The sequence below is a fragment of the Balearica regulorum genome, chromosome 1 (genome assembly GCF_011004875.1).
Source record: "Balearica regulorum gibbericeps isolate bBalReg1 chromosome 1, bBalReg1.pri, whole genome shotgun sequence".
Classification (NCBI taxonomy): domain Eukaryota; kingdom Metazoa; phylum Chordata; class Aves; order Gruiformes; family Gruidae; genus Balearica; species Balearica regulorum.
This window is the reverse complement of record NC_046184.1, coordinates 147,285,493-147,311,897: the sequence shown is the minus strand read 5'-3', so window position 1 is coordinate 147,311,897 and position 26,405 is coordinate 147,285,493. Positions and strand designations below refer to the sequence as shown.

At 43.2% G+C, this 26,405-nt stretch overlaps 1 protein-coding gene across 2 annotated transcripts in view; it reads left to right on the top strand.

Moving 5' to 3' along the window:
- Positions 1 to 24,711, top strand: part of LONRF2 (LON peptidase N-terminal domain and ring finger 2) — a 35,161-nt gene extending 10,450 nt beyond the window's left edge. Inside the window, exons 2-12 of one of the 2 annotated variants that reach the window (XM_075738078.1) lie at positions 5,686 to 5,804; positions 8,902 to 9,024; positions 10,030 to 10,191; positions 10,649 to 10,874; positions 12,918 to 13,014; positions 13,384 to 13,498; positions 14,204 to 14,325; positions 15,118 to 15,276; positions 18,287 to 18,353; positions 20,323 to 20,472; positions 20,820 to 24,711. In XM_075738078.1, coding sequence (XP_075594193.1) covers positions 5,686 to 5,804; positions 8,902 to 9,024; positions 10,030 to 10,191; positions 10,649 to 10,874; positions 12,918 to 13,014; positions 13,384 to 13,498; positions 14,204 to 14,325; positions 15,118 to 15,276; positions 18,287 to 18,353; positions 20,323 to 20,472; positions 20,820 to 20,978 — 1,499 coding nt within the window. In that variant the 3' untranslated portion in view covers positions 20,979 to 24,711. Of the gene's footprint in view, positions 1 to 5,685; positions 5,805 to 8,901; positions 9,025 to 10,029; positions 10,192 to 10,648; positions 10,875 to 12,917; positions 13,015 to 13,383; positions 13,499 to 14,203; positions 14,326 to 15,117; positions 15,277 to 18,190; positions 18,354 to 20,322; positions 20,473 to 20,819 lie in introns of both variants that reach the window. The other variant, XM_075738069.1, reaches the window with a different exon arrangement.
- Positions 24,712 to 26,405: the final 1,694 nt, after the last annotated feature.

The following is a 26,405-nucleotide window of genomic DNA, read 5'->3' as shown; positions in this document are numbered from 1 at the left end:
CTGGTGGTGTCCGAATCGGCTTCCCCGTGGAGGTGACGGGGGAGAGAGCTTTGGCTTGGGGCGGCTTTTTGAAATTTGTAATGGGCACTTCTGAAGGAAGAAAACTACTTCATGTCTGATCTAGTGGAAAGCGTCTCTGGCCCTGGCAGGGGGGTTGGAACGATGATCTTTGAGGTCCCTTCCAACCCAAACCATTCTATGATCTGCATGAAGATAAAATAAAATAAATAGAGCTTGATGGAAGATGGACTCCATCAGAGGAGGTGATGCATTTTGTTACATGGTCTGTGGGCAGCCTGAGCGTGGATGAGGAAGGAGGCCTTTGAACGTGCAAACCAGCTGCTGCCTGGTGGTGCAGGCTCCGAGCAGAGGACGGTGCTGCCCTGCACTACTGCTCTTCCTCACCACTAGTTATTTCAAGAACTCCTAAACTTGCATGCCACTATGTCTGCCAGCGTTGGTCACCCGGTGGAAATAGGTGTTACGTTTGCCTGCAGAGTACTGTTCACAAGTGCCCGCTTCCTAATGGCAGCGGAAGGGCACTTGGTCGTAAGAGCGGGCTGATGGAGGAAGAGGCATCTTCCCTTCCGTCCTCTGTGCGCTAACACCTCCTGCACGCTTCCTCTGGGGTCTTAGGTTATTTCACCTCCTGAAGACTGCCAGTGATGTAAATGCAGGGAGGAAAAGCCATGATATTCAGAAAATACTGATTTTTTTCTTTTTTTTTAAATCCAGTTATTAATCCAATTAAGGTGGATTGATATGTGAGAAACTGTGGGCTTGCTAATTGCAAGTACGCTATCGTGTTCGTTGTCCCTCTTAATCAGTTTTGGGAAGCTGACCCTGGTTTTCGTCTTTGCTGTGGAATGAAGTTTTATTTGCATGTCCTGAATGTCTTTACTGCTCCTGTTAGTTATTTTATCAAGCATGCTCCCTCCTCTGCCGCCATCCCCCCCCCCCAACAACAACCCCTGTGCATCCATTTTTTTGTGGGCGGACTTGTCATGCTTGCATGAAGTTTGGAGGAGAAAAAGTAGCTTGCTATTCAGTTAATTACTAAATCTTGCTAATTTCTTACTGAATTGAAAATAAATGTTTTGTATTATTTTTTTAAGCTTATGGAAAGGCTTTCAGTGCTGAATTGTTCAGAACTGAATGCATAACACAACAAAGCAAGCCAAATTTCTTCTTCTCTCCAGGGGCAGAAGTGTCTTTAATATGTGGGAAAAATTTTCCCCGACGTCCTGCACAGGCTGGCTCATACTAGCAAGACTGAAAGGTGTTTTTGTGATGACATTGTTTCAGTACTGCTCATGCATTCAGAAAATATGCTTAGGATTGAAATAGATTTGAATAAAACGTGCTTTTCTAGGAAGAAATGTCAGATAAGGAGGATTAGGGAGTTCTAGCAACTTTAAACTTGTTCTTTCTGTACTGAGTTCCTGGAAGAAATCTCAGCAGTATTTTATTACAGTAAAAGTTTTATCATCATCTGCGGTCAGTTTGGCGAATTCTCTTAGTTGCTGTACTTGCCTTCCTGGCACAAGGAGATTTTGGGGAGTCCTGTTCTTCTGTCGGCCTCCCGAACTCAAGCAACATAGGTTGTTTTGTGGTGGTTTGGGTTTTTTGGGGGGTTTTGTTGTTTGTTTTTTTTTTTTTAAACTTGAATGCTTGGGCATATCTGGAAAAGTAATTTTGGGTGTTAGCTTCTGCATAAGTAAAAGCACAATCTAACAAACATCTGCAGATGAGTGCAAAGGTGGTGTGAGCGGAAAGTTAAGGATTTTGGAAAACCCAGGCTGACAACCACAGTCAGGGTAGGCAATACTTGGTGGCCCTAAGGAGGGTCTGGAGAGCCACCAAGCCCCTCAGCTCTGGGTGCTGCTTGGGCCAGGGTTAGTCTGGTGCCCTGGGGTTCTGGCTGGGAGGGAGGGAGTGGTGTGGGAATGCTCCCAGGACCTGCGGCTCGGAGGAAGACTCTGTGTCCCGGCTGCCTGGAGCCGCAGATCCCGGGAGCCTCAGCAGTGGATCCCTGATGCTGACAGGGACATAAATTTTGCTGTGCAGCTGCGGGCTCCCAGAAGAGTTTGATTCAGGAAATGCCATCTGCTGGTATTGTGGAAACAGTAAAATTTTTCTATGCTTTTCTTTTTTAATTTGGCCTGAAATAGTAAGTTATTTCATAAAAGAAATCTTTTTTTTTTTCCTTTAACCTCCAGAAGAAAGAATGGGTGCATTATTTTAAAAGAAACTATTGGCAATTGTGCGACTTTTTTTTTTTTTTCCAAATAAACTTGATGGTTACTATAGTACACCGGCATCTAGCAGCATTCACGAACTCTTTATGGCCTCGAGCTCTCTCCATCCACCTTTTGTGACTAATTTTTTTTCACTACAGCACAGGCAGCGGCATGGAACGACTCGGTATCACGGTGCTTATAGCACCCCTGTAGTGTTTTAGGCTGTGGCCGAATATTCGCTTTTTCTTCCCGCTTCCGCACGTACCCGAAGTTGGAGTCAGCCGGCTGATGCCGCGGTGTGACGTTTGAGTCCGTGTAGCCTTGCCCTGGGACCGGCCGCAGGTCGGGTGTGGAGCCGGGAGCTGTGGGGCTGTGCCGCCGTGTCCCCGGATGGGGTGAGCTTGGATGGAGGCGGCTGGGCACCGCTCCAGCTACAGCATCTTGTCTAGCTGCTTCGTCTCCCTATAGATAAACCTGTTACGCTGTAGTCTCATAAATAGTGCTCTCTTTAGCAAAGCTGTTGGGTTTTGTTTCCTTTTTTTTTTTTACCCCCTTTTTCTTTCTCTCTGTGTTAACTAAACGTTCCTTGCCAGTTACTCATTAAGATGGGCCACACCTTATGCTTTCTGATTGAGACTCGTTGAACAAGAGGTACAAGCTGTGAATAAATGTAGCTTTTTCTGGTTTGCCTTGGGGTTCGTTTTTTACAGTAGCTTGTTATCTTCCCTTATATTGTGAGAGCCTTTGGACTTTGCTTCGGGATGACTGGCGGCCTTTGCCACACCATTGTGGTCTGCAGTGGCTTTTTTCTTGTGTGCATGTCAAACTTTTTGCAGTGGAGACGAGATCCCAAAAAAGAGCCGATGAAGCTGTTCTCTGAGCCTGCGGAATGTGTGAACCGTGCTGAATTGTGTGCTGAAAAGCGCTAGGAAGTGCCGGCGTGGCTGCAACGTGCACTAGTGAACAGAAGCAGGAAGCTGGCTTGCCTGCCCCCTAATCTCGCACTGCTTCCTTTCCCCCTGCTGCCAAATAAATACCCCACCCAACGCTCTGCCTGGCTGCCAAGGCACCTTCTTCTGCTTACTGCCTCCGCCTCCCTCGGCGTATTCTGCACAAGTACCCTGCACCAGATACCGTGGTGGAAATACAGAGTAGGCATTCATATTTAATACAAACAGAAGACATAGACTGTTTAAATGGTAGCTAAATTAAATGATTTAATATTTGAGCATCTACTGAAAGAAAACAAAAACTTGCTTCTGAAGATTTGAGTTTAATTATTTTCAATTTCATTTAACTTGCAGTCTTTTGAAGAGTTATCGGCTAGAAATGTGGATCACTGCAGCAGTCCGCATGTGTAATAGTTAAAAAAAACAAACCAAGACGAAACCAGACAAACAACCCGCACAGAACCACACAGTGTGAACTAGCTTTTGCAAAGCTCCTTATTTTAGGTGTAGCCTTTAGCCGTCAGTGTCTGGGACCAGTGGGGCAGCATCACCCCTGGTATGTCGTTCTGCAATTAGCATGTCTGGCATCAGTCCATGCTACGGCCCAAAAAGGCAGCAGTCCTTGCTGCTGCTTTCTTTCTCATCCCTTGTCCTGGCACTCGTGTTTGCATGGCTGTACAGTGAACCAGTTGAGGGGAAACCGATCCTCTTTGAACCTTTTTTATATACTTGTTTTTATTGAATTAGCTTTCAGTCAGTTGATTGCTTGCTCTGGTTCTCTGTGTGACCACGCAAACCTGGTTTGCTGCACGAGCGCTAGCGTCAGCTCAAGGGAGGGGAGGAGGCAGGAGGGGGACGTGATCTTGGGCCGTCCCTCCTGGTAGGTGCTTGAACTTAATGGATGGTGGCACCTGCAGCGGTTATGTGCTTATTCTGCGTGTCCGTGCGTGTGTGCCCAGGCTTCGTATGGGTAATGTGATCTTACTGAGGATGTGTTTAGGAGGCTCGGGCTGAAGTGAGGTGCAAACGGTGAAGCCAGAGCAGGAGAGGTGCGGAGACGAGCCCTGTGTAGGGATGTGCAGGAGGTGACGCTTGCAGGAAAAGTGTTGAGTTGAAGAGATGAAGTTTAAAATTTGTAGAAATGAGAGTAGTGTCTCTCGGCACACCTTGGAGCCTTTTTAAAGTTTAATCCCAGTTATGATAGTTTTAATGAGCTCACGTTTGGGTCAGGGTTACTGCACTTAGCTGCCACCGTCCGGCAGCCAGCTTACAGCCCTCCAGAGGCCTTTTGCAGCACATGAAAGTCAAGAGTGACCAAGATAAAATCGCACTTACATATCATCTCCTAAGATGAGATAACTGCTTCAGTAGACAAAGGCAGAGTGTTGTTTAGGACCTACCGTGTTTTTGCAAGTCTGCTGACGCAGCCTGCCACAGCATCCTCCTGGCCGAGCTGGGGAGAGGTGGAGAACTGGCTGGACCATCAGGGGCACGGGATGGTGGTTAATGGCTTGAGGGCTATCAGTGGCATTGCTGAGATGTTGGTAATGGGTCTGACGCAGTTCAACACCTTATTAACAACCTCCATGAGCAGGCAGAGTGCGCCGTCAGCAAGTTTGTCCATAACACCAAACTGGGGAAGGAAGAAGTGGTTGATGTGCTGGAGGGCAGGGCTGCTATTCAGACCAACAACCTGTGGCATGGGCTGACCAGTCTTGCCTACTTCAGCAAAGGCGAGCGTGCCTGGGACAGAATAACCCCGTGCAACAGGACAGGCTGGGCTAGACAGCAGCCCTGCAGAAAAGACCTGGAGATCCTGGTGGACAAGCTGAACATGGATCAGCCAAAGTTTTTCTGTGGTTCTGTGACGTTTTACGCTGGAGAAAGATTTCCATTTTAAAATGTGTTATAGAGACCTTAGGAAAGAATGGAATAATAATGTTGAGGTGTTCGTAATCGATACAAACGGAACGGTTCATGAACGTGTGGGTACTGAGGCAGTGCATGCAATCGTGAGAGGTTTGCCTGCCCAAAGGAGGGCAAGGTACACAGGTGGCAAGTGGATATGAAATGTGAGGACTTACATACTTTTTTCTTAACGAGTGGTTTATGGGAAGTGTTTTAGCTGACATCCTGCATTGGTGACTTCTGCGTATGCTATTTTCTTTTAAGCGAAGGCACACTGGGGGGGAGGGCTTTTTGTTTTCTTAAGTGTCCTGTAAGCCAGGTAAGGGAAAGAGCAGGTGACATCCTGTGTGTTAATATGAAACCTGTCCTGCTAGATAAAACATAGAGGTTGCTTCCAGGGTGGGAAGTATATATTTTAGGAAGGGCAGAAGGAAGGACTCGTCTTTTTTCCATTATAAGAGAGTATAAATGTAACCACTGTGCAGCAGTGCTTTTTAGGTTACTCTGGCTGGAAATTAGGTTACTGTATTTAACATGTACCAGCGCTTCTTTTAATGGAGCTCCTTGTAACCTTTTTTGTTTTCCAGCCTCTTGCAAGTGTTCACTCATAGCACAGCGAGCAGAACTCTGTACGTCGATGAAAAACTACCAGCAAGCTCTCCACGACGCAGATGTCCTCTGCCGAAACAAACCCCACTGGCCAGCGGTACGGTGCTTGCATATAGTAAAGTCCAAAATGAAAACTGCTTGTTCTTGGGGCTTCTCTCTGTGGTGGGGACAGAGCTGCTGAGGATGTTGTTGGAAGAACATTGCAGCATTAATAGGGCTGGGAACGTCTACTGAAAGCTAAGTTCTTCATAGGACAAGTCTTGGAAGGTGCTAAGCATGTCTCCAGCCAGTGGGATTTCAGTGGTGGGCATCTGGTGGTGTGGTTTTGTTTGTGCTGGTGCCTGTTGATGTGTTAGGGCTTGTGTTCCTGCTTGGCAGCTGAATTGGGTCCCTCAGGCTCCGGCAGCCCGGGATGGCCCTGTGGTTCCCTTTGGGATGATGTGTCCCAGGCAGCGGGTGACTTTGCTGGCTTGCTGGCCAGCGTGTCTTTCTGAGGAGTATCCCAGACTACTTTTGGTATTTCCCTCCCCTGTAATACTAAGAGTTCATATCTCTGATTCCTACCTGCGTCATGGTGATTCATAAGAGGGGGTTGGGATTTCTTTTCATAACGAAAGGAGGTGCTATAAGGAGCACTGGTCGTGGGTAGCCTGAAACAAGCATCAGAAATGATGTTATGAGAGAGAAATGGATGAAGCACGTGGTGCCCATTGTTACCGCTGGCCGCCTGAGGGTAGGCTGGGTGTCTGAAGGCTCGCCCCACCTAGGATTACACCTCTGGTCAGTTCCTTACCCATCGGTAGCAAAACTGCAGCACAGGTTTGACCAGATAAAGCCCCCAGGTGCTACCTGGAGAAGAGGGTAGCATGGGGAATTGGGGAAGGATTTTAGGCAGAACTTCCCTGCAAAGTCTAAGGAGGTGTTGCATGAACCCCTTGGCTGCCTGCATCAGCGGGGGGGGGGGGGCTGCAGCTAGCTCTGTTTCCAGCTGGGGAAGACGTGGGGTGAGCAGAGGGGTGCTGTCTGAAGCATCTATTTTCTGACAAGTTAGATACTTGTCTCTGAAGGCTATCTGTCTCATCACCCGTTAAAACCTTTCTTATTTGAAGGCAGTTCATAATCTTCCCCCCCGCCTCCAATTTGTCTTTCTGTCTAGGATCATTGCTCGTCAAGTCAGGGATCCATCTCGGGTGGCGTTGGCTGGGTTTCTGTGCAGAGGGAGAAGGATGGATTATGCACGTTCAAATGTTTTCTTGAAGTGTCTTCTCTGTTTGCCTTGAATCCATGGAAATGTGATGTGTGTCAGTCGTAGGCGGATAAAGATTGCGTTAATCAAATCTCTGAAGAACGTTAACTGAAAATGAAATTTGTCATCATGGCATAACCAGCAGCGTCACAGACGCACTTAACTTGTGTGCTTGCGTGTGTGTGTGAGAACTTCCACGTAAGCTGTGCTAATCCAGAATCCATGTTCTCCAGGAATTCTGGGCATCTGATTTGTTTTGTATCTTTCAGCATCTCATCCAGGAGCAGAGATTAGCTCAAACATGAGCTGTGTAGTTAAAAAAAATTTAAAAAGACCATAAAATTAAACTCATTCTGGGAGTAGTTCCTGGGAGGCAAACTTTCTACCAGTACCTACCAGTACCTTTTGGCTTATTGATGACTGAAATGTAATAGCTCGCTGAGTTAACTGGTGAAGCTCTTGGGTCCACTGTAGTCATTAGAGCAATAGATAAGTTGGTTTCTTTTCAGTTGCTGTGAAAACCAGGTCCTCAGACACTTTGAGGCCGGGAGAAGTTTCCAGTTGTACTTTCATGTGGCAGATAGAAGCAGATGCCCTCCTGCCTGGATCCTGCCTGCTGCACGAGGTCCTGCCTGGACCTTACCCTTCAATCCGATGCTTGTCAGGGCCATGTGAAAATAGGAAAGGGAAGGTGGCCGCGGTAATCTCTGAAGCGTAGGGGCCTCTAGTCCCTGGGCTTAACTTCTGGTGTTGGATCTTTATGTATTTTGTCTGTAGACAGCCCAGCTCAGGAAAGCTGAGCAAGCTTTCCCTTGCACTCAGGAAAAGAAAAATGTATCTCACCTTGAGAGATTGGTGTGTACTGAGTCTTTCTGTTAGGGTCACCAAATGACACTCGTTAATTAACCTGTCCTACACAGTGCCTGTAACTTGCTTTTGGTACAAGCCGCCTTCTTCCTGACAGTAGAAGGGTAAAGATCACAACATGCCTCAGCTTGAAGGGCTATATTGAAAGAGTGAGGGACGTACCTACTCGGGAAGATGATGTGATACCAGGTCTTTTGGCATTAGTATGAAGAATAGGAAAGTGTATTTGCTTATCTAGCCAGTCTCTTGGACTAGTGAAATTCCACTTTCAGCACAGCCTAGAGATACTCATGTAGATCAGAGGTGGAATTGCAGAGCACGTTTCTGTCTAAGAAGCAAGAAGCAAATGTTTAAATGCACACTTAGTTTATTTTCATCATTAAGGAAGTAATTTCCACAGTCAGATTTGAACTGCAAATTGGTATCCATGGGGAAATTCGGAGATGAGGCATTCTTCTCTGGCTAGTAGTAGGAAGTAAAGTAGGACTTGTCCCCAGGCTGACTACCATACCTGTTGGCCATGGATCTGTTACTCTAGTATGTGAGAGAGGTAGGGTGGGCTAAAACGTTTCAGGTTAAGCATTGGGAAATTGCCCTAAATTCATAATGTTGTTGGTCTTATCAAGCCAAGTAAAAGAGGTGAAAAATCATCTCTGTCCTGGTAAGACACTCAGCAGAAGTGAGAGTGGCCTGAACCTACAATCTTTTGCTCCCTCAGCTGCCACCTCCAGCCTGCCACACGCCTCCGCCTTTCCCATGCAGCTTCATTACGGCTAAGGTTGCCTTGGTATGTGAAACTGTTCTCTGGGGTATTGAGCCTGGTGGGATAAGTAGTAGTCTTGGTCCCTGGGGAGACAAATACCCCTCCTCATTCTGCATCAGGTCTTCCCCGAGGAAAGGAGCAGTGGATTCCTGGGAGATCCTCTTTCAGCAAGAGGGACTGACTTTCCTTTGGTTGTTACCCAAAACGTGTGTTATTCTTCACCTGCAGAATGATGTGAACTTCCAGGTTCGTTTGCTGGTGTCTTGCTGCCACTTCAGAAATGATCTCTAGATTTGTACGTTTCCTTTGTGTGAACAGGGCCATTATGTGAAAGCAAAAGCTCTTTCTGGATTGGAAAGGACTGAGGAAGCGTTGAAGGAGTTTCTCTACTGTGTTGCCTTAAATCCTGAATGGAGCTCAATGAAGAAAGAAGCCCAAAAGGTATAAAATGTATTTACTGGCTGCTTCTTGGCCATCGTGCTGCTCTTACTCCTGCAGCTAAGTAAAGTTCTTGTTATTTCAGGTGATAGTAAACAACCAAAGGATAATTTGATTTAGTAGATTTTCCAGTAAACCTTATTAGTATTATACTGTGCAAGGCACTTCTTGGGTTTTGTTGATGCCTCAACCAGAAGGATTGAATATTTTTGGATTCCACTGCAAATCTGTAGGTCTGGCTGCCACTGTTTGTAGATTACACTCGCAGTGTGTCGGTTGCATTTGAGTATACCTGGATTTCGTCAGCTCGAGGCCCCTAATTTTAGTGCCCATCAGAAAAGCACTTTTAAGTGGGAAGTGGCAGGGTGTTGAGAAGGGGAGCTGCTCTGTCCTGGAAAAATGCTGCGGTCTGTGTAGCAGTTTGTATAATTTCCCATAAGGGACACACTTACTGCTAACCAACCGTTGTCAGGTTCTCTGTGATGATCCATCCAGGCAGCTTTTTAAAAAAAGAAATGGGGATTTCGCAAGGCGCTTGGTGGGGACTGATGAGAGGAGGAACAGGCTCTACACAGCTTTTAGCTAGGGGTGGAATCTGCTTGAGGGTAGGAGAGATGAATGCGGAGCATGAGGAGAGCTGAAACACATCTCTGTCAACAGATTTTGATAGGAGAGCATGGTCTGAAGACTTCTGGAGACAGGGGTCTGAGGGTCAGAGTGGAGATGGGTAGGGGCAGGCGAAGGGCACCACAGACTGCTGCCCTGGGTGCTCCTGGCGTGCAGAGGCCTTCGGGGAGGGAGGTAGACACCAGAAAAGCACCTTGGGATGTGTCTGTGGTGGGACTGCCATTCAGGTTTTCTGTGGGCATTGGGGAACACAGGATGTCCTGGTTGCTGCAAGCTTCTTGGCATCCAGAAGCTGTGAGGTTCGTGTATCTGTGTTGGTACAAACATAAATATCTATGTCGTAATTAATTTTTTCTTTTTTTTCTCTTTCTAATTGACTAGATAATGTGTGAGATGTTTTTCCCAGCCTTTGAAAATGTGCATGATAGTCTAACAGCACCTTTCTCTAGTCGAACTTCCCATACAAGATTGAAACCTGCATTTCTGAGTAGCATAAACACGCAGTCAGCTGCGGAAGATAGCTCGGTTGCTGGGTCCTCAAAGGTAAAGTAAAAAGCGTTCAACACAAAAGTACCAAAAGTAACACAAGGATCTGTCTGATGTGTGTGACGTTGTCTTTGTCTGCACTCATGCTGGGACTTGCTTTCATGGTAAGCCTGGTTTCTCCGTTGCTGTTGGAACTCTTGTTGGGACGTACTTCCTCAGAAAAATAAGAGAACACTCAGAAAACAGTGTGATGCCTTCATGTGGGGATTGATTATATTTGTGGGTGTTTTTTCCACTCAGGATTTTAGTTTGACAGGAACGTAATTTCTAGAGACAGGAGCTGCAGGGAGAGAAGTTGCCCTCTTTCATGCAACTGGAGAGTGGCCGCCCTTGCTATGGACCTTTCTCCCTTGCTAAGCTCATTGATCTATTTCTGATGTATACAACTAATAGGAAGAAAAAAAAAAAAGCAAAATTGTCTTATGCTTTATATAACTGTTCTTAATTTTTTTAGGATACTGTGTTCAGGTTAACAAAAACCCCGTCCCAAGAATCTGACGTATTTAGAAGCACTGATTCTCCTGTTTCCCATCATGTTCTGGATCTCTATTTTGAAGATAACAAGAAGTCTTTGGGAGCTATTCTCTCCAGTTTACCTGGGGTTGGCTTAAAAAGAAAGCTGTCCAGTGATATGAGGGATTTACAGAGCTTGGATGTCCCCAATAAGATTCCTAAAAAAGGTTTGTGTTGTGGCTTAGAAAGGGAATTTCTTTTGCACATACTTAAAAATTATAAACTACCTTTTTCCTCCTCTGTTTTTATAGTTGTCAATGAAACATTCCCTTCAGGGACTGGAATAATATTTTGTTGTCTGGTGTGTCTGTTTCTGCTGTAACAGCCTATTTACTTTATTCCAGAGCAGTTTCAGTTGGTTCAATGAACGCTGTATTTTTCTTTCTCAAATGGGCCATTTCCAACACGTAATCCACTAAACAGTTTAGTCTTTGTGTTGCTGGTGCCATTCCCATTTTCTAGGTTTCAGAGGTATAGCTGAACTTCGTTGTCTTTCTATATGAAGGAAAGATGCAGTAAGCCTGGAAAACTAATCTTTAGCTGGCATCAGAAACAGTCACATGCGACTTTACATGAAATTTTCTAAGCAAACAAAGAAGCCTTTTGAAGGGTAATAAGCCCCCCTCCCAATTTTCTGTCACTTGATAGCTGTGCTTACAGTTGGTATGCTTCTCAAGCTTCTAACAAAGCCCTCCAAAGTGTTTTTAGTACCCTGGAATAAAAACGCTGAAGGCAATATATTGCACCGAGTAGTGAAATAATTGGTTAAAAGGGGCTTTTAAAATGCTGCTATACCAGTGTGCATTTTTTTCCCTTAAAGGGGAAAAAAAACCCCAAAAACCCAACAAACCAACACCTCCTTGACAAATCTGACTTTTGCCTTGAATTATTAAAAGACTCGGAGTGCCGCTGCCTGCCTGCCACCTCTGCAAATGATGAATGTATGGCCAGTTTCTGATAACGCTGCTGTGAAGGGAAAAAACCCCGTACTTGTCTGTGAACTGCAGACTTCAGTAAATAAATTGTGAAATCTGACCTGCCTGTATCTTCCCAGCGAAGGCCAGAGATCGCGTTTTTACCCGTAACCATTAATTTCTGGTCTGTGCTAGATCCTGATGCCGTGTTACTATTTGCAGAATGAACAGTTAGGTTCTTGCTATTACTAAATGCTAACATGCGAGATGTAGGTTAAAGATAACGCTGTTTTTCTTCGTAGGCCACACAACACCAGTGCCCTCCCCTATCCCTTCTGTGCTCGAGATAAACCAGATGCTGAGCATAAGTTATCCTTTAACAAAACATCCTAGTGTTTTAACCTAACACAAAAAGCTGAGCGTTTGTTTTTAATGGGCAAGAATTCGGTTAATAAAAAGGACACGGAGGGCAGCATTCGTGGCTCTGTCGCAACTCTCGCTGAGCAACAAAGATGCAGATTGTAAAAGAAGTTGCAGAATCTGCTTGGCTAAATGTCATAAGAAGCTGGAGCTGATAGCTCTTCAGCTTAAATGCTGCTGCTATGAAGTTTGAAGCCCGTACCCTTTAAGCGCGTTGACTACAGGGATACATACCAGCCCCAAAACACCAGGCTGGGCAGAATTTTAAGTGAAGGGTTTTGTCTCCGTGTTTGCAGAGTGCTGAGCTAGTGAAATCAGCATTAGCTAATGCAACTCCCGTAGTCCTTAAAGTTTAAGCTGTCTGAAATGTGGGATTTCCACAGCAGCCTAGTCTAGAAGAGCATAAGCTTTTTTGAATACTTGTAAGAAAAAAATACCCCTGCTGAGAAATCTATAATAAACACTGATGAAATAGTTTGTGTGTAAACAAATTAAATTCTGGACTTAATGTACTTTAAAACATCTGGCCTGGCTGATGTGGGAGTGGTGATGGTGGTGGGAAAGCAAATGCGGAGTGTTTTAAAAAGTAGGCTTAAAAAAAACCAAAAACACACCAAACAAACCAACAACCATTTTTGGAAGAGTAAATCATGGGTATTCAGCTCTAAAGTGCTTTCTCTGGCCATAGACATCATCCTCTGCTCTCCAAAAGATTTCCTACCAGAAAGTCTAAAACTTGAAAATATGTTTCTTTGGAACAAAACTTTAAAAAAGAAAAGAGAAATTAGGATCTTTATGGCAAAAGAACTTAAACTGTATTTGAAACTGCAGTAATACTTAAATATTTACTGTAATCATCTTCTTAACTATACTTAGATGCAGATGTTTTACCTGAAAACACCGTCATCGCTTCAGGAGAGGTACCAACAACTCTGGTGGATGCGTCGGACTTTGAGTGTTCCCTCTGCATGAGGTATGGCTGGATTGACCTTGGATTAAAATCGGAAAGGTTTTCTAGCTTCGGAAAAAAAATTTTCATGGTGTCAGAAGGAAAACCGGCCAAAGAGTGTCTAAATCATTACTCTGTTCCTTTTTCCTGAACCTTGCATCTGGTGAATCTTTACAGATGTGGTTTTCTCCATTATGCGTGGTTTTCTCCATTGTTTACCACTTCTAAAAACGAAAACCTTTTTTATATCCTTAGATAATACTGTCACCTGTGATTTATACAAAAGCAGGAAAGGAAGAGGTGGCTGGATCTAGTTACATCTTTCCACAGTTTGGGAATCTGCATTGTTTATGTTGGCAGCTTAGCTATTTTGTTCCGTGTTTTTGTGTGCAGGTTGTTCTACGAACCTGTTACCACTCCCTGTGGACACACCTTTTGCCTCAAATGCCTTGAGCGTTGCCTTGACCATAATCCACATTGCCCACTCTGCAAAGAAAAGCTGTCAGAAGTAAGTATGTCCTTGCCTTAATTAACAACAACAACAAAAACCAAAACACACAAAAACGCAGAAAAGCTGTGTTCTGAAAGCAGATGTGTGGGGATTTTCTGTGCTCTGCTCGCAGACTAGAACAACGCAGTAGTACCCACAGCATCCAGCTGTGCACATACCTTGTGCTCCAGAATATATTTTGTCATTCCTTGGAAGACACGTGTGGTTTGGTGCTGAAAGGAGTTGAGGATTCAAGTGTCACGTCAGGCTCGTGCCTGGGGAATCCCAACCGTAGTCCTGTTCCTCCCACCTCTCCAGTCTGCGTACCTGTCTGTGGTGAACGAGGAGTGGTCGCTCCTTGGCCCAAACTTCTGCTCCAGCAGATACAACGCGTCTTGTACATGGAGTACTTCTTGGGGAGCAGTAACCTGGCAGCTCTAGGTGAAAATAATACACAGATCTTCCGCAAAAGCGAGGAGGGACTGCCTTTTCTTGGTGGTAGTACAGCTTCTGCCAAAAAAGGGGCACGGGGTTATAGTTAAATGGGCACTGGAGTGAACCTCGTATCCTAAAGCGGAAGTTTTGGTACCTGAAGGCTGGAAAGGAGGAGGAATTGGTATCTGAACTAATGTGCTGCTTGGCCTTAGGAAAGGGGATGGGTTGGGAGGAAGAGATGTTACCTGACTTCTCGTTACCAGACTTAGGAGTTGACTCTTCTTGCAGTTTCTGGCAAGCAGAACTTACAAGAAGACCGTCCTTACAGAAGAACTGATAGTCCGTTACTTGCCAGAGGAATTATCTGAAAGGAAGAAAGTTTATGAGGAAGAAATGAAGGAATTGTCAAAGTAGGTTCTCAATCTATTTTTAATCTAAATTACTTGAAGAAGCTTCATTTGCTTATGAAAATGTACAAAATGAATGAATTTGTAAATGAACCTGCCAGATGTTTTGTATTTTCGACATGTTTGTTGCAGATAAACAAGAAACAATATGCTTGGGTGGTAGAGAGGCACAACAGTATTCTTAAAGATAATTGCTTTTTCCTCTGAAACAATGTAGTAGCTTTAAAAGTTACAATGGGGGTTTTCTGGGAGTAGAAGTCCAATCATAAGTGGGTTATACTTCAGGTCAGGAGAAGTTCAAGGGTTCAGTGTAGTCAGTGACTTGTGGATCTTATGCTACAAGTCAGCTAAAAAGAAAAACACGCAATTAAGCCTGAAAAAATAATATGAGGATTTGTGGGCTTTTTCAATATTAAAGGGCTTTATTGAGCTGGGGAATTCTCTCCCACCTTGCTTTGAATGTGTTTAGTTCTTAGGTACTATGTTACTATAAAAAGTTATCATCAAAGTCTTACTACTTGTATTTAAGTATTGATATACACACATTTGGGAATTTGGTTATTATTTCCTGACTTTTCCTCTATGAAAGTAAATTAGAGGGATTGTTTCTTTAATGTACTGACAGAAAGAGTCCTGAAATGTGTTTGTCTTGAAAAAATGGCAAACTTTGACCAGATATACATTTAAAAAGAATGAGTCTAAAGAAACCACTAGACTCAGTGTTGTATTGAAAATTTATGCTGAATATAGCAGTATCTGTAAAAAAGCTGACTTTTTTTTTAAATTATTTTGCAGTTTGAATAAAGATGTTCCCATCTTCGTATGTACCATGGCCTTCCCTACCATCCCTTGCCCACTCCATGTCTTTGAACCTCGTTACCGTCTAATGATAAGAAGATGCATGGAAACTGGTACCAAGCAGTTTGGCATGTGCTTAGCTGACGAATTAAAAGGGTAAGGAGATGAGATCCCGTTGTTGGAGAGGCTGTTGTGACGCTAATGGAGTACTACAGCACAGTATACTTGTCTCCCCAAACCATTGTGGTTCCTTCCAGTCCTGTATGAACCAGTACAGCAGTGACTGGCTTTTCAGTTTCATATATTAAAAATTCCTTTTGACACAAAGATATAATTTTTATTGCTCCCCTGTTGGATGGCTAGCAAGAATACAACTCATCCTGCTACTACAGGCTCCAAAAATAGCACTTAATTGTCTGTGTGGTTGGAAAGGTTTTTAGCCTGTTTGTTCTAGTGAAAGCTGACTGTCTGGATGAGGTTGTTCCTCTGTCTGCTCAGTTTTAAAAACCAAAAATAGTATTAAAAAAAATACCCAAACCTCGCATAGTTTTCCTGCATAGGTGGTATCATTTGAATGAGACAAAGTATACCCTTGGCTGAGAAGACTGTTCTGCTGCTGAACGTTGAATTTTGATGTTCGTCTTTACTGCTGTGTTGCAATGTCTAAACTATATCTGCAGTGAGTGGGTTACACCTTTAATTCATTTTTGTGAATTCTGACACTGATGTGTTTCCAGCTCCCTATCTGGACACTGAATACTAATCATTAGATGAAAACCTACAGGTTTTTAAGTCCTTTATAGATAATAGTTTTTTGGCTGAAGGGGATAAGAAGGCACTCGTTTAAGCAGAGCTTAAGAAAGGTCTGCCTTACAAGATGTAATAGATAGTTGGCTGACTTCAGAAGATGCATTGAAGTGATACAGACCATAGAATGCATGACCAGTGTGGGAATTTTTAAGGACACATTAGACAGGCATCCTCAGGAGCAGAATGCTTGTAGGTAATCATTACTGGAACTGAAAGGAGGGCACACGTACCAGGACTTGGCAGCCTTTCCTTGTCCAGCTCAGGTTTTTTGTTTTGTTTTTTCCCTCCCTGACTGGATGGTAAGGTGGCAGTAAGAATACAGGAGCTGCTACAGCTTCCAGTTGGCTCTGGGTGTACTTCATGCCCTTTAGCGTGCTGTCAGCACTGCGCTTGGTGGAGTTCAGGCTCCAACAGCTGACACTCCACGGTCTCTTCCAGGCTTTTATCAATTTTCTGGAAACAAATACTTGTAAGAGTTGGAATAAAATGACCCTAGGATATCAGTCATAATTCCCTTTACATCTGTGAAGGCTTGTGGAAGAGTCAAACTTACTTAGAGTCAGGTCTAATACAGAGAGCCAAGGGGTTACAATCCCCAAAACACAAGACTTGGTTTATTAGATAAAGGGTATTTTAAAATGCAACCAGTATGGTTAGATTTTTGTCCTGTCTGTTTTGAGTTACTGAAATAATTAAAAGTGCAGGAAACCTGCATCTGTAGACACCTGGCAGGCTGTTGTAACTTCTTACACAAAAAAAGAAGTTCTTGTATTCAAAATTGCAAAACCAACTGGGAATACAATAAGTGGGGAAACTTGTCTTGCCTCATCTACTAAGGCAGGGATACGTGCCTCCCTTGAAAAACACAGTGACAAGACATGTTCAATTCATTACCTTCCTCTGTTTTATTTCTTCATTCTAAGTTAAAACTGGGAGAAGAATACAAACTTTTAACATGTTAGTACATTTTATACCCATCTCCAGCTGCCTTACTGTCTCTCTTTGATTAAAGTCACTTTCTGTCCAAAAGTGACTTCTCAAAGAATGACAAAAAGGAAAAAAATAATCACTTTTACTTCTAGATTAGTGACATTCATAGTGAATTTAGAAATTAAAATCATTAATTTCAAACACTGTTGAAATGGCTACCTAACAATCGTTTTGTCTAATGTTGCTATAATAAACTTGCTTTTCACTATCCCACTGGTAGAGCACCAGGGCTTAGCTGTGTGCAGCTGTGCTCTTCCTCAGCCTGTTCTGTACGATGGGCGGGAGAGAGCGGTTGTTCACAGTGGTGAGCTTTTTCTTTTCCCCCTCCCAAACCCATGATTTCTGGTAGAGTAGAAACAGGAGTCATTTCCCCACAATGTCACCGTTCCTTCGTCACTCCGATGTAAGAAACGGCCGAGCCCTGATAAAATAGGCATTTCCCTGATGAAACATTTATCAGACTCTGCAGGGATTTGGTATCTTGAGATGAGACTAGATACAGTGCCTTCTCCTGCTTAGCAGTAGGCTGAGGTGCAGAGCTGCAAATGCTGGCAGATCAACATATCGTGGGGAAAAGTCATTGTGCAATCAGCCTCTCTAGTGAGCTCGCTACAGCACAAATGTAGAGTAGGTAAGCTTGATAATTTAAAGTAAAAATTTGTTGCATACTTGTTTCCAGGACGTGATTAAAACCTGTGCCTACTTTAAATATAACAGATACAAATATGCTTTTGTAAAGAGGGTTGGGGGGTTTTGGTTTGGTTTGGTTTTTTTGGTTGTTTTTTTTTTTTAATGTAAAAGAAACAAGTGCAAGACAAATCTTGCTATATAGAAGCCTTTTCCTTCTAAAGCCTGTAATCCTCTGCTTATACCTCAGAGTGGGGGGGGATAGTGCTCCCAGCCCTGCATTTGATCCTCAGTTTCTAGACTTCCTTACGGTATCTTTACCCATCTTGTTGTCTTTGCAAACCAGGCGAATTTGCCACCAGCAGCTGGCAACTCCCAGCATGAAACATGCTCCCTTTAGTTTCCTGTCCCTTCCCAACCCTCCCACCCCACAAATACACTCCAAAAATGCTGCTGCCCTGGACCTCAGAGGGCGGGCAGAAAGGGTGGGGGTTGTGTGGCTTGTGTGAATAAGCAGAAATGTATTGTCACCAAAGCAGGATCCTCTTTCAAATATGAAGTGGTGAATTAGGCCCAGTATTTGTCCTGATGTGTATAAACACTTGTTGATGACTTCCACTTTTATGCCCTTCTGTCATTTCAGATTTGCAGATCATGGCTGTATATTAGAGATCAGGGACGTAAAGTTTTTTCCTGATGGGCGCTCAGTTGTTGATACAGTTGGTGTCCGTCGTTTTAGGGTCTTAAGCCATGGCCAGCGAGATGGATATAACACAGCAAACATCGAGTATCTTGAAGATAAAAAGGTGATCTATGGTGCAAAGTTATTCATACCCATGTATTGCTGGATTCACTTAAATAGCCTTTCCTTGTTGCATTTCAAGCTAGCTGTGCATTATATTTTAAACAATATCATTATAAATACTAAAGCTCTATTTTGAAAACCATGGAACAAACTTTGTCTCTTTCTTCCCTTTCTTTCTTTCTGCCCTTATAATTATCTCTGCTTGAAGTGTTGCACTCCCTTCATGGATCTCAAAGTAGCTTCTGAGACTCAGGTGCTGAGGTCTGTCATGACGTGTAGGTGAGGCCAGAGTAATTTTTTAAAACTGGTATGGACTCAAAATCCTTCTAAGAGCACGTGCCCCTGTTGTTAGAGAATTGACTGTTCTCTTCTTGCACTGAACAGATAGTTGGCAGGTTTTGTATGACCTCCAAGCTCTCATTTGCAGAACAGGTCCTCAAACAAGTGTGGGAGTCCACTCTTAAAATGAGATCTTAGTGACAGGTAGTTAACCATATGCCTGTACAAGCATCCATCAGAGCTGGCTGAGAGCAGAGAATCGCAAGGAGGGGAGTAGTTTTTAAAAACAAGTCCTCTTATAAAATATGCATCAGGTGAGGTGCTTGTGATGGGTGTTGGCCAAAGGGTGGATTTTTGGCCATGCTTAATGATGACTTCCTGGATCATCTTCAGAGCATGTCTGTAAAACTCTGATCACTCTTAACATTGAGTTTAGTAGTAATCTCATGCCAATTGATGAAGTCCAATCTGGTCATACAGCTCTTCAGTGTGCTCTCATAGTTGAAGTGCATGTCCGTAAAGCCTTAGTAGGGCTTCTCTCACTTGTGCAGGATGATGCAGTTGTTCGCTAGGGCAGGAAAGGCAGATTGTGTGGAGGTGCCTCCCCTTGTGAAAGGCTGGAGTAGGTAGTCTGCTCAGAGTGAGGGTTCTGCTGTGTATAAGTCCCCAGTGAAGGGTGGTGGAACACGGGTTTCCAGGCATTGTTTGTAGACAGTACCGGAGACCCACCTCTTCATAATTAGAGTGAGATTTACCTTGTCTCACTTGAGAGGCTGACCTCTGTGTTCAGCACCCTATGTTCGTGTTATATCTGATTGTGAGAAGTCTCAGTCCAAAGCTGCCTGTTTTATCTGCTCTTAGATACCTACCTTAAGATGAGATTAATGGCCCTCTAGAGTTGTTTCTCCTCAGCTGTGAAGGGCATCCAGAGCAGCTAGCTCAGATGTGCATCTGAGTAGCACAGGCGAATCACACCATTGGTGTGTACGGATTACAGGGAAAAACCCACCAACAGCCCCAAACCAGAAAAAAACCAAATCACCAATTTCTAGTTGTTTTTGTTTATTACTTTTTCCTTTTCCCTAATAGCTAATAGTTAGGCCTGTGCAACTAAAACACTCTACCTCAGTGAGGGTATTTTTTTTTTTTTTACGGCCGTTCCTGGTAATGGGAAAGCATCCACTTCCCATGCTTCCTGCCTGCTCAGGTGTCTGCCCTCCTCCTCCTTGGCTGTCCTCCCATGGCCTTAACACTTCTATAAAACACTGCTGGTCTCTAGGTGCCGTAGACCCTCTGTGCTTGGTGGCAGTAGTGTTTCTTTTGTTTTGCTAGACGATATACCAATGTTCAGAGGTCCTTCTGTGACAGGAACTCAAGGTTGTGGGTTTGAGATGATTAATATGATGTCCCAGGATTAGAGAGCAGATTATTCCGTTGTGCCAGCATTTAGGAATGGATATTAACGAGGCAGTAACTGCTGCAAGAAATGTCATTTCAGAACACCTAGGGGAGGGTAAAAAGACTCCAGCATCACAGGTTTGAAATCTGAGACTTGGGTGCAGCTTGCTTAGATAAGGACATTTGAACAGCTGTAGTCACTGTGTTATTTTGCTTCACTTGCTTCTGGGGAAGCATATAAACTCCATGGTATCAAACCTGTTTTGTTCCATGTCCTTTCTTTTAACAATAAGGTTGAAGGACCGGAATATGAAGAACTTGTCCGCCTTCATGATTCAGTTTATGATCAAGCCGTTGCCTGGTTTACTTCTCTTAAAGACAATATGAAAGTGCAAATTCTCAATCATTTTGGCTCCATGCCAGGAAAGGAACCAGAGCCACAGGTAATAAAACCTTCCTATTTATGCAGCATTATTCTATGCAGAATTTTTACACAAGACTGTTTTCTGATAGGTTTTTGCTGTGGTTTTGTACACTCTAAACTATTATTTACCCAATTTTGGTCTATTAGCATGAAACATGGAAACAATCAATGGAAAAACAATATATGAGTGTAAGTTGGTACCTGAAGAGATCAGTCTTAATGGTGTAAATAGATAATGAGAGCACCTGAAGTTAAGGGTTGTAGCTTGAACTGTTTTTTGCACATAGAAGGTGGGAAGGAAGGTGGTGTTCTTCATGGGGCAGTGCCGGTGAATACTTGATTGCGTGTCTTTCCATCCTTTTGCAGAGCAACCCCAGTGGTCCTGCCTGGTACTGGTGGCTCTTGGCAGTGTTGCCTCTGGAAAACAGAGCTCAGCTGGCGATACTGGCTATGACCTCCCTTAAAGATCGTCTTATTGCCATCAGACGCGTATTGATATTTGTGACTCGCAAAAGACCCAGATAACATGGACTTCAGTTGTGAGTGGGCACCGAAAGCATCTCATGACAGGTTGTTCTGGGGGAGGGGTTGTTTTTTGGGTTTTTTTTAAAAGATTCCTTCAAAAAGGAACAGCCCTTTCTGACTGTGTCCAGCATCCATCGATTGCATTGGTTTGTTATCCTGGGTATTCACCAAACCTTGCACTCTCTCCTGTTGTCCTGGTGAAATCTGAGCCTCTACAAAGCTGTGCTACAGTTCAGAGTGTAGCTGATAGATGTGGTAATTGCTTCAAAGTACTAGGATAGAGTTGATGTTTCTAGCCTGCAAGAGAGTTAAGTACTAGAGTAGCACCATTGGCCTGCATGTGATTTGGATTTCCACTTGATAGGAAAAGGAAACTGGACAGTGGATTGAAGAGGTGTTTCCTAGACTTTCTTGAAGGTAGTGAACAGAAGAGGAGTTACGCTGCCCGGCAGAAGTATGCATGAAGACTATAACCAACAGTACGGTCTGTTAGTGAATCGGTAGGCAGTCTGTCATACACCCACATCTCTCTCTTCAGCAAATAGCAGTCTGTGAGGAAAACAAAATAAAAAATTAAGCTGTTTGTGGTCAAGGCATCGGAGGATATTTATCTGAAAGAATAATAGCTACTGAATAAGTACACTATTTAGTAGCCTTAGGTAATCCCTCATGTTGTGATTTATGTGTTGTAGTGGATTGAGTATGTACGAAATGTTTGGAAAGGCGTACTTTGGTTTATTTGAGAAGAAAAAGCAAAGTAATCCTAGCTGGTCTTATCGCTAAATTCAAATCAAACCGGCTCCCTAAAGTATGATAAACGCTGCTGTGAAATAATGATTTCACCCCAAGTACGAGGGAGGCATGTTGCAGTTTACTCTGAACGCTTGCTCTGCGAGCGGGACCGACGAGGATGAAGCGAAGGGAGGTTTCCATCTCCCCCCTGCCTGCAGTGTCATGCCAACCTCCCATTACGTTGGGGTGATCTCTACTGAACGTGTTTCAAACCGAAAGTATTGTAGTTTAGTACCAGTTGTTGTATGTGATGGAAATCAGTCCACAGTAACACCGTGAAAAGGAGGCACAAACCGAACCTATAAAGGCAAGTCTCAATGCAAGCTTAAGTCAGGTGTTAACCTTCATTTGTCTCTTTGGTTATTTTTTTAATGTATTGTTTTGTTAATATCTAACTTTGATAGCTATTAAATTGATCACTTGTCAGTCAAATGATCAATGTTTGCTCAACTGCCAATGAAATAACTACCAGTGTTACCAATTCAATTGGCATAGTTTCCTATAAGTAGAACTGATGCTACCAACAGGAAAAAAAAAAGTTGACTTGAATCTCCGTGTGCTGCAAGCATAGCATGACCAATGTAAAGACTTGTTCATGTGCAGAAGTCTGGTAAGAAGAAATGGCTGTTTACCTAAATGGTCAAAGTGCCTGGTTTCTTTTTTAAGTTTTTGTCCTTATTTGTCAATGAAGATGTATTTAAACTTTTTTTTTTCACTTTGCACATGAATTCTGGAAGAAGACTGCATTAAAATGCAGTGATTGAGATATATAACCTGTTCTCTTTGGGTATTGTCATTATAACCTGTGTGGTCTGGGAAACAAAAATACAGAGTTTTTTTCCTTTCAGCAAATGGCTACCACAAATGGTTTCTGTAACATACCCTGAATGTACTGTAACTGCCTCTACCTTGAACACGCCTTTACTATTTAAATAGTTTGTAAGTAAATTCTCTGAATTGTGAAGTGCATAACTTACAACCAATGATGTCATAACCTCTACAGTAGCCTTCTGCAAGTTCTGCTACCATCACCAAAATACTCAAAATTCAAGTTGAATGCATTTCCTCCAGGATTTGAAGATGACTAAGTCACTGAAGTATAAAGGAATTATTCTATATGTGGGGGAGGAAATGTCAGAAGTCAGTAGGTCTTCAGCCCACTGTCAGCTGAGCTACCGAAGGGTGGTTTCGCAAACTAATTCTCAGACCAGATGGACTGTATTCAATCTCGCAATCCTTTCTGTTCAGCTTCCTGTTCTTCCCGTCCCTTTCCATGCCGTGTGTTTCTTCTGGACTCACTCATCTCGCCCCTTCGTGTGTGTCTAGCCTAGTTTGGAGTATTACTAGTTTAGCTGTGAGGGGACGCCGACGGTATTTGTATATTGCTGGTCCCTGTGCTTAATTTTACATATAGGAATGCGTTTAAGGATAAAAAAAAAAATATCAAGGTGCTAGTTAGTGTCTTCTTGGCTTTGCCTCAGTAACTAATGTGAATATTCTTCTTTGCAAAAGTGATTTTTCAAGGTATCTACTTTTGAGGTACTTCTGAGAGGAAACCCTACGGAACAAGAGAGGTTGTTTACTGCTGTTCTGTAATGTGTAAAGACACATTTTACATGGAAAGTGACATTACTGTGTTCATGAAGGCCTGCATAATTAATGGAATGATAGTTATTGAAGAGAAAGCTGAACTGTAGAGGGATTTTTTTTTAGTCAAGGTTTAAAGCGGTTTGTGAGTATTTCAGTGACTGATGTTTTGGATAAATGATAACACCATAGGAATTGTCTGTGTATGGATGCAAATAATCATATTAGCAGCCTAAAGCTGACACTTCTTCCAAAACATTGAATGCTGATCAAATAGCAAAGCTTTAATAAATAAAAAATAAAAAATAAAAATCACCACTGCCCTGTGGTACTCGCTTTCTAAGGGAAAGTACCAATTTCATTGTTACCAAATTATCTCTGCCATATAATCTCTACAGCATCCAGTAGTACCTCATGGGAAAAGCTAGCTATCTCATTTCTCTCTAGAGGAAATGTCCACGTTATGGCCGATCCACGCTTAGGTGTAACTTGTCGCCAAGGTACACGTGGAAGCATTGGAGCTGATGAGCTCCTGGAAGAGATAGACAGGATTCGTTGCCTTTCTAGCTCATTACACTTTTCTTGCTTGCTGTCCAAGCAAGGATGCTGGGATATATGATGAGTCTTTTCACTGTGGTGAATGTGGCCCTTCTTTATACATCGTAAAGAGGCCAAAAAAAAAAATCCCTCTACCTCTACACCTGTTGTTCACCTGTAAAGCTTCAAGCTACAAAAATGATATATATATATTTTAACCTTTTTTTGTCTTTCAGAAGCATACTAATTGTTTGCCACTGAGGCCTTTTATCTACTGTATTTTAATATGTTCATTTGATAGTCATCAAGATCTCTTTGTACTTCTAACCTGTAGATCTTGTCATGTTTCTTACTGCTCCTTTTTCCTCGTTCTCCAGTCCACTTTTAAATTGATAAATAGAAAGCTGTACACTCTCTATTCCTATTACATTTTACACTAGTGGAACTGGTATTTTGGTAGCGCCTTAATTTTGCAGTTGTGAAATGATTGTATCAACTCTTATCTGGGGCTTCTGACCAGATTTAAACGAGTATGTTTAATGTAGATAAACTTGAAACCATTTTTTACTGTTTTAAAGCTAGTTATGAAATGGAGTGTGTACATATGTATAAATATAAATTATTAATCTGCACCTTTTTGTATCTAGTAAATACAGGAGAAGTTCATGTTCTAACCACATTTGGCACTTCTTGTTGCATAAGCAAAGCCAAAACTTTTTTTAAAAATTGCAATGTTCATTTCATGTATATTTGCAATATTCATGGGAAATGTATTTAATTTATGTGATATTTGGAATAAAACAGATTGAATTTATAAGAGCGTGAGTTGATGGGAAAGTTTTGTGAGGGCTGAGAGCTAGCGCTGCAGTAAATACGGTTTGAACAGAAACGAGCTGCTGCTGTGCTGCTGTCAGAAGTGGGGTGATAGTTTGATTTCCCCGACAGGAGCCCAAGGGATGAGAATTGGCTTCCCAAGGTTTTATTAAGCAAATGCAATCCCAGAAGCAGTGGTTAGATGTTGGGGTTCGTAAGTTGCACGGCAAAGGTTCTAGCCCCGGTGCCAGAGAAGCGGGGGAGACTGTGGAGGATGCAGCATGGTGGGTCTTGCTGGCAGTCTCCAAAATGGGAGAGGAGGTAAGGAGCCCTCAGCAGAGGTGGGATGGGGGAGATGAACCCTTAACTCCCCTAAAAGTGAGATGTGACAAAGCCAGGAGAGGGGTCATGTGGTTGGGTTTTCATTTCATAGCTTCTTGGGTTGAGTATTATTTTTTTTTTTTAGCCCTAACTGTGACCTGACTGGCCCTGCAGAATAAATTTGAAAAAGTATTGCCAAAAAATGCTTTATTGACTGAGCCTGATGAAATAAAGTACCTTCAGGGTGCTGCAAGGTGGAGGCGATGTTCCACACCAAGGTGCTGGGCACAGCTGGCACCAGTGCAGAGGGTGGTGGGGCATTGGCCAGGCTGCTGCAGCGGCAGCAAAATGCAGTTGTGGGAGGGCGAAGCTGAGCCAGATAGTGGAGAGCATATCCCATCCCCTCAGCTACATCTCGCTGCCAGCTGAGTAAAACCACTCTGATGGCATTTTTGTAAATATTAGCCTTTTTTTTTCTCTTTTTTTCTTTCTGGGATTTTGGGGTTTTCTTTTTGGATTTGGCCTTATTGATGCTGCCTTTGTGCCTGTATTCACTGAATGTCTGAGCAAACAAACATCAGGTGTAGGACTGCTCCTCTTCTTTTAAAAGAAGTTGCAAGTGCATGCTGGAGTACACTTGTAAGTGCTGCCTGAGCTGTTTTGATATGCTAGACAACAGTGTTCTTTAAACATCACTCCTCTCACCAAAGGAAGGACGTGGAGAATGACAACTGATCCATCTTTTTATTATCCAGATCCTTGTGCACCTCAAGACTTTGAGAACAATAGAAGCAAAATAACTGCATGAGGTTAGTAAATACTAATAAGATTATTTTTTTCTCGCCCTGCATATCCTTCGCTAGCTGATGTTGAGCCCTGGAAGGGGCAGCACATTGAATTGTGCCCCTTTCCCGGAGCCTTAGAGTGATGCCACTCTTAGAGCGTGGAAACCTTAGTGGTCTGTTGTCGTCTTTGCATTATTTTCTGCTTCATCAAACCAAGAACCTGAAATAACGCTGCTTAATTCTGTCCAGCAGCACTTACATTTGGAAGGCTGAGCACTTGCTGGAAGCTGTTGGCTATTGAGCTGTAGAATAAGAAAAATGAGTAATCTGGACCAAAAAATCTGAGACTGTGTATCTATGGGGTGGAAAAAAAAGTGAATTGCATGCCAGCACTTTCCTTAGTTCCTTTAACAAATGTGTATACTACACTTGCAGCTAAAAGTCAGGCATGTTTTTAATTGCCTGGTAGGAACAAGTTGTTTCTAAAACGAAATGAGCATCACTTGCTGACAACTTTTATAGCTCTGGTCTGCCATATGTGGGGTTCAGCCTTGCCTGCTAAATTTGGGACTTATGCATCCACGGAGGAAAC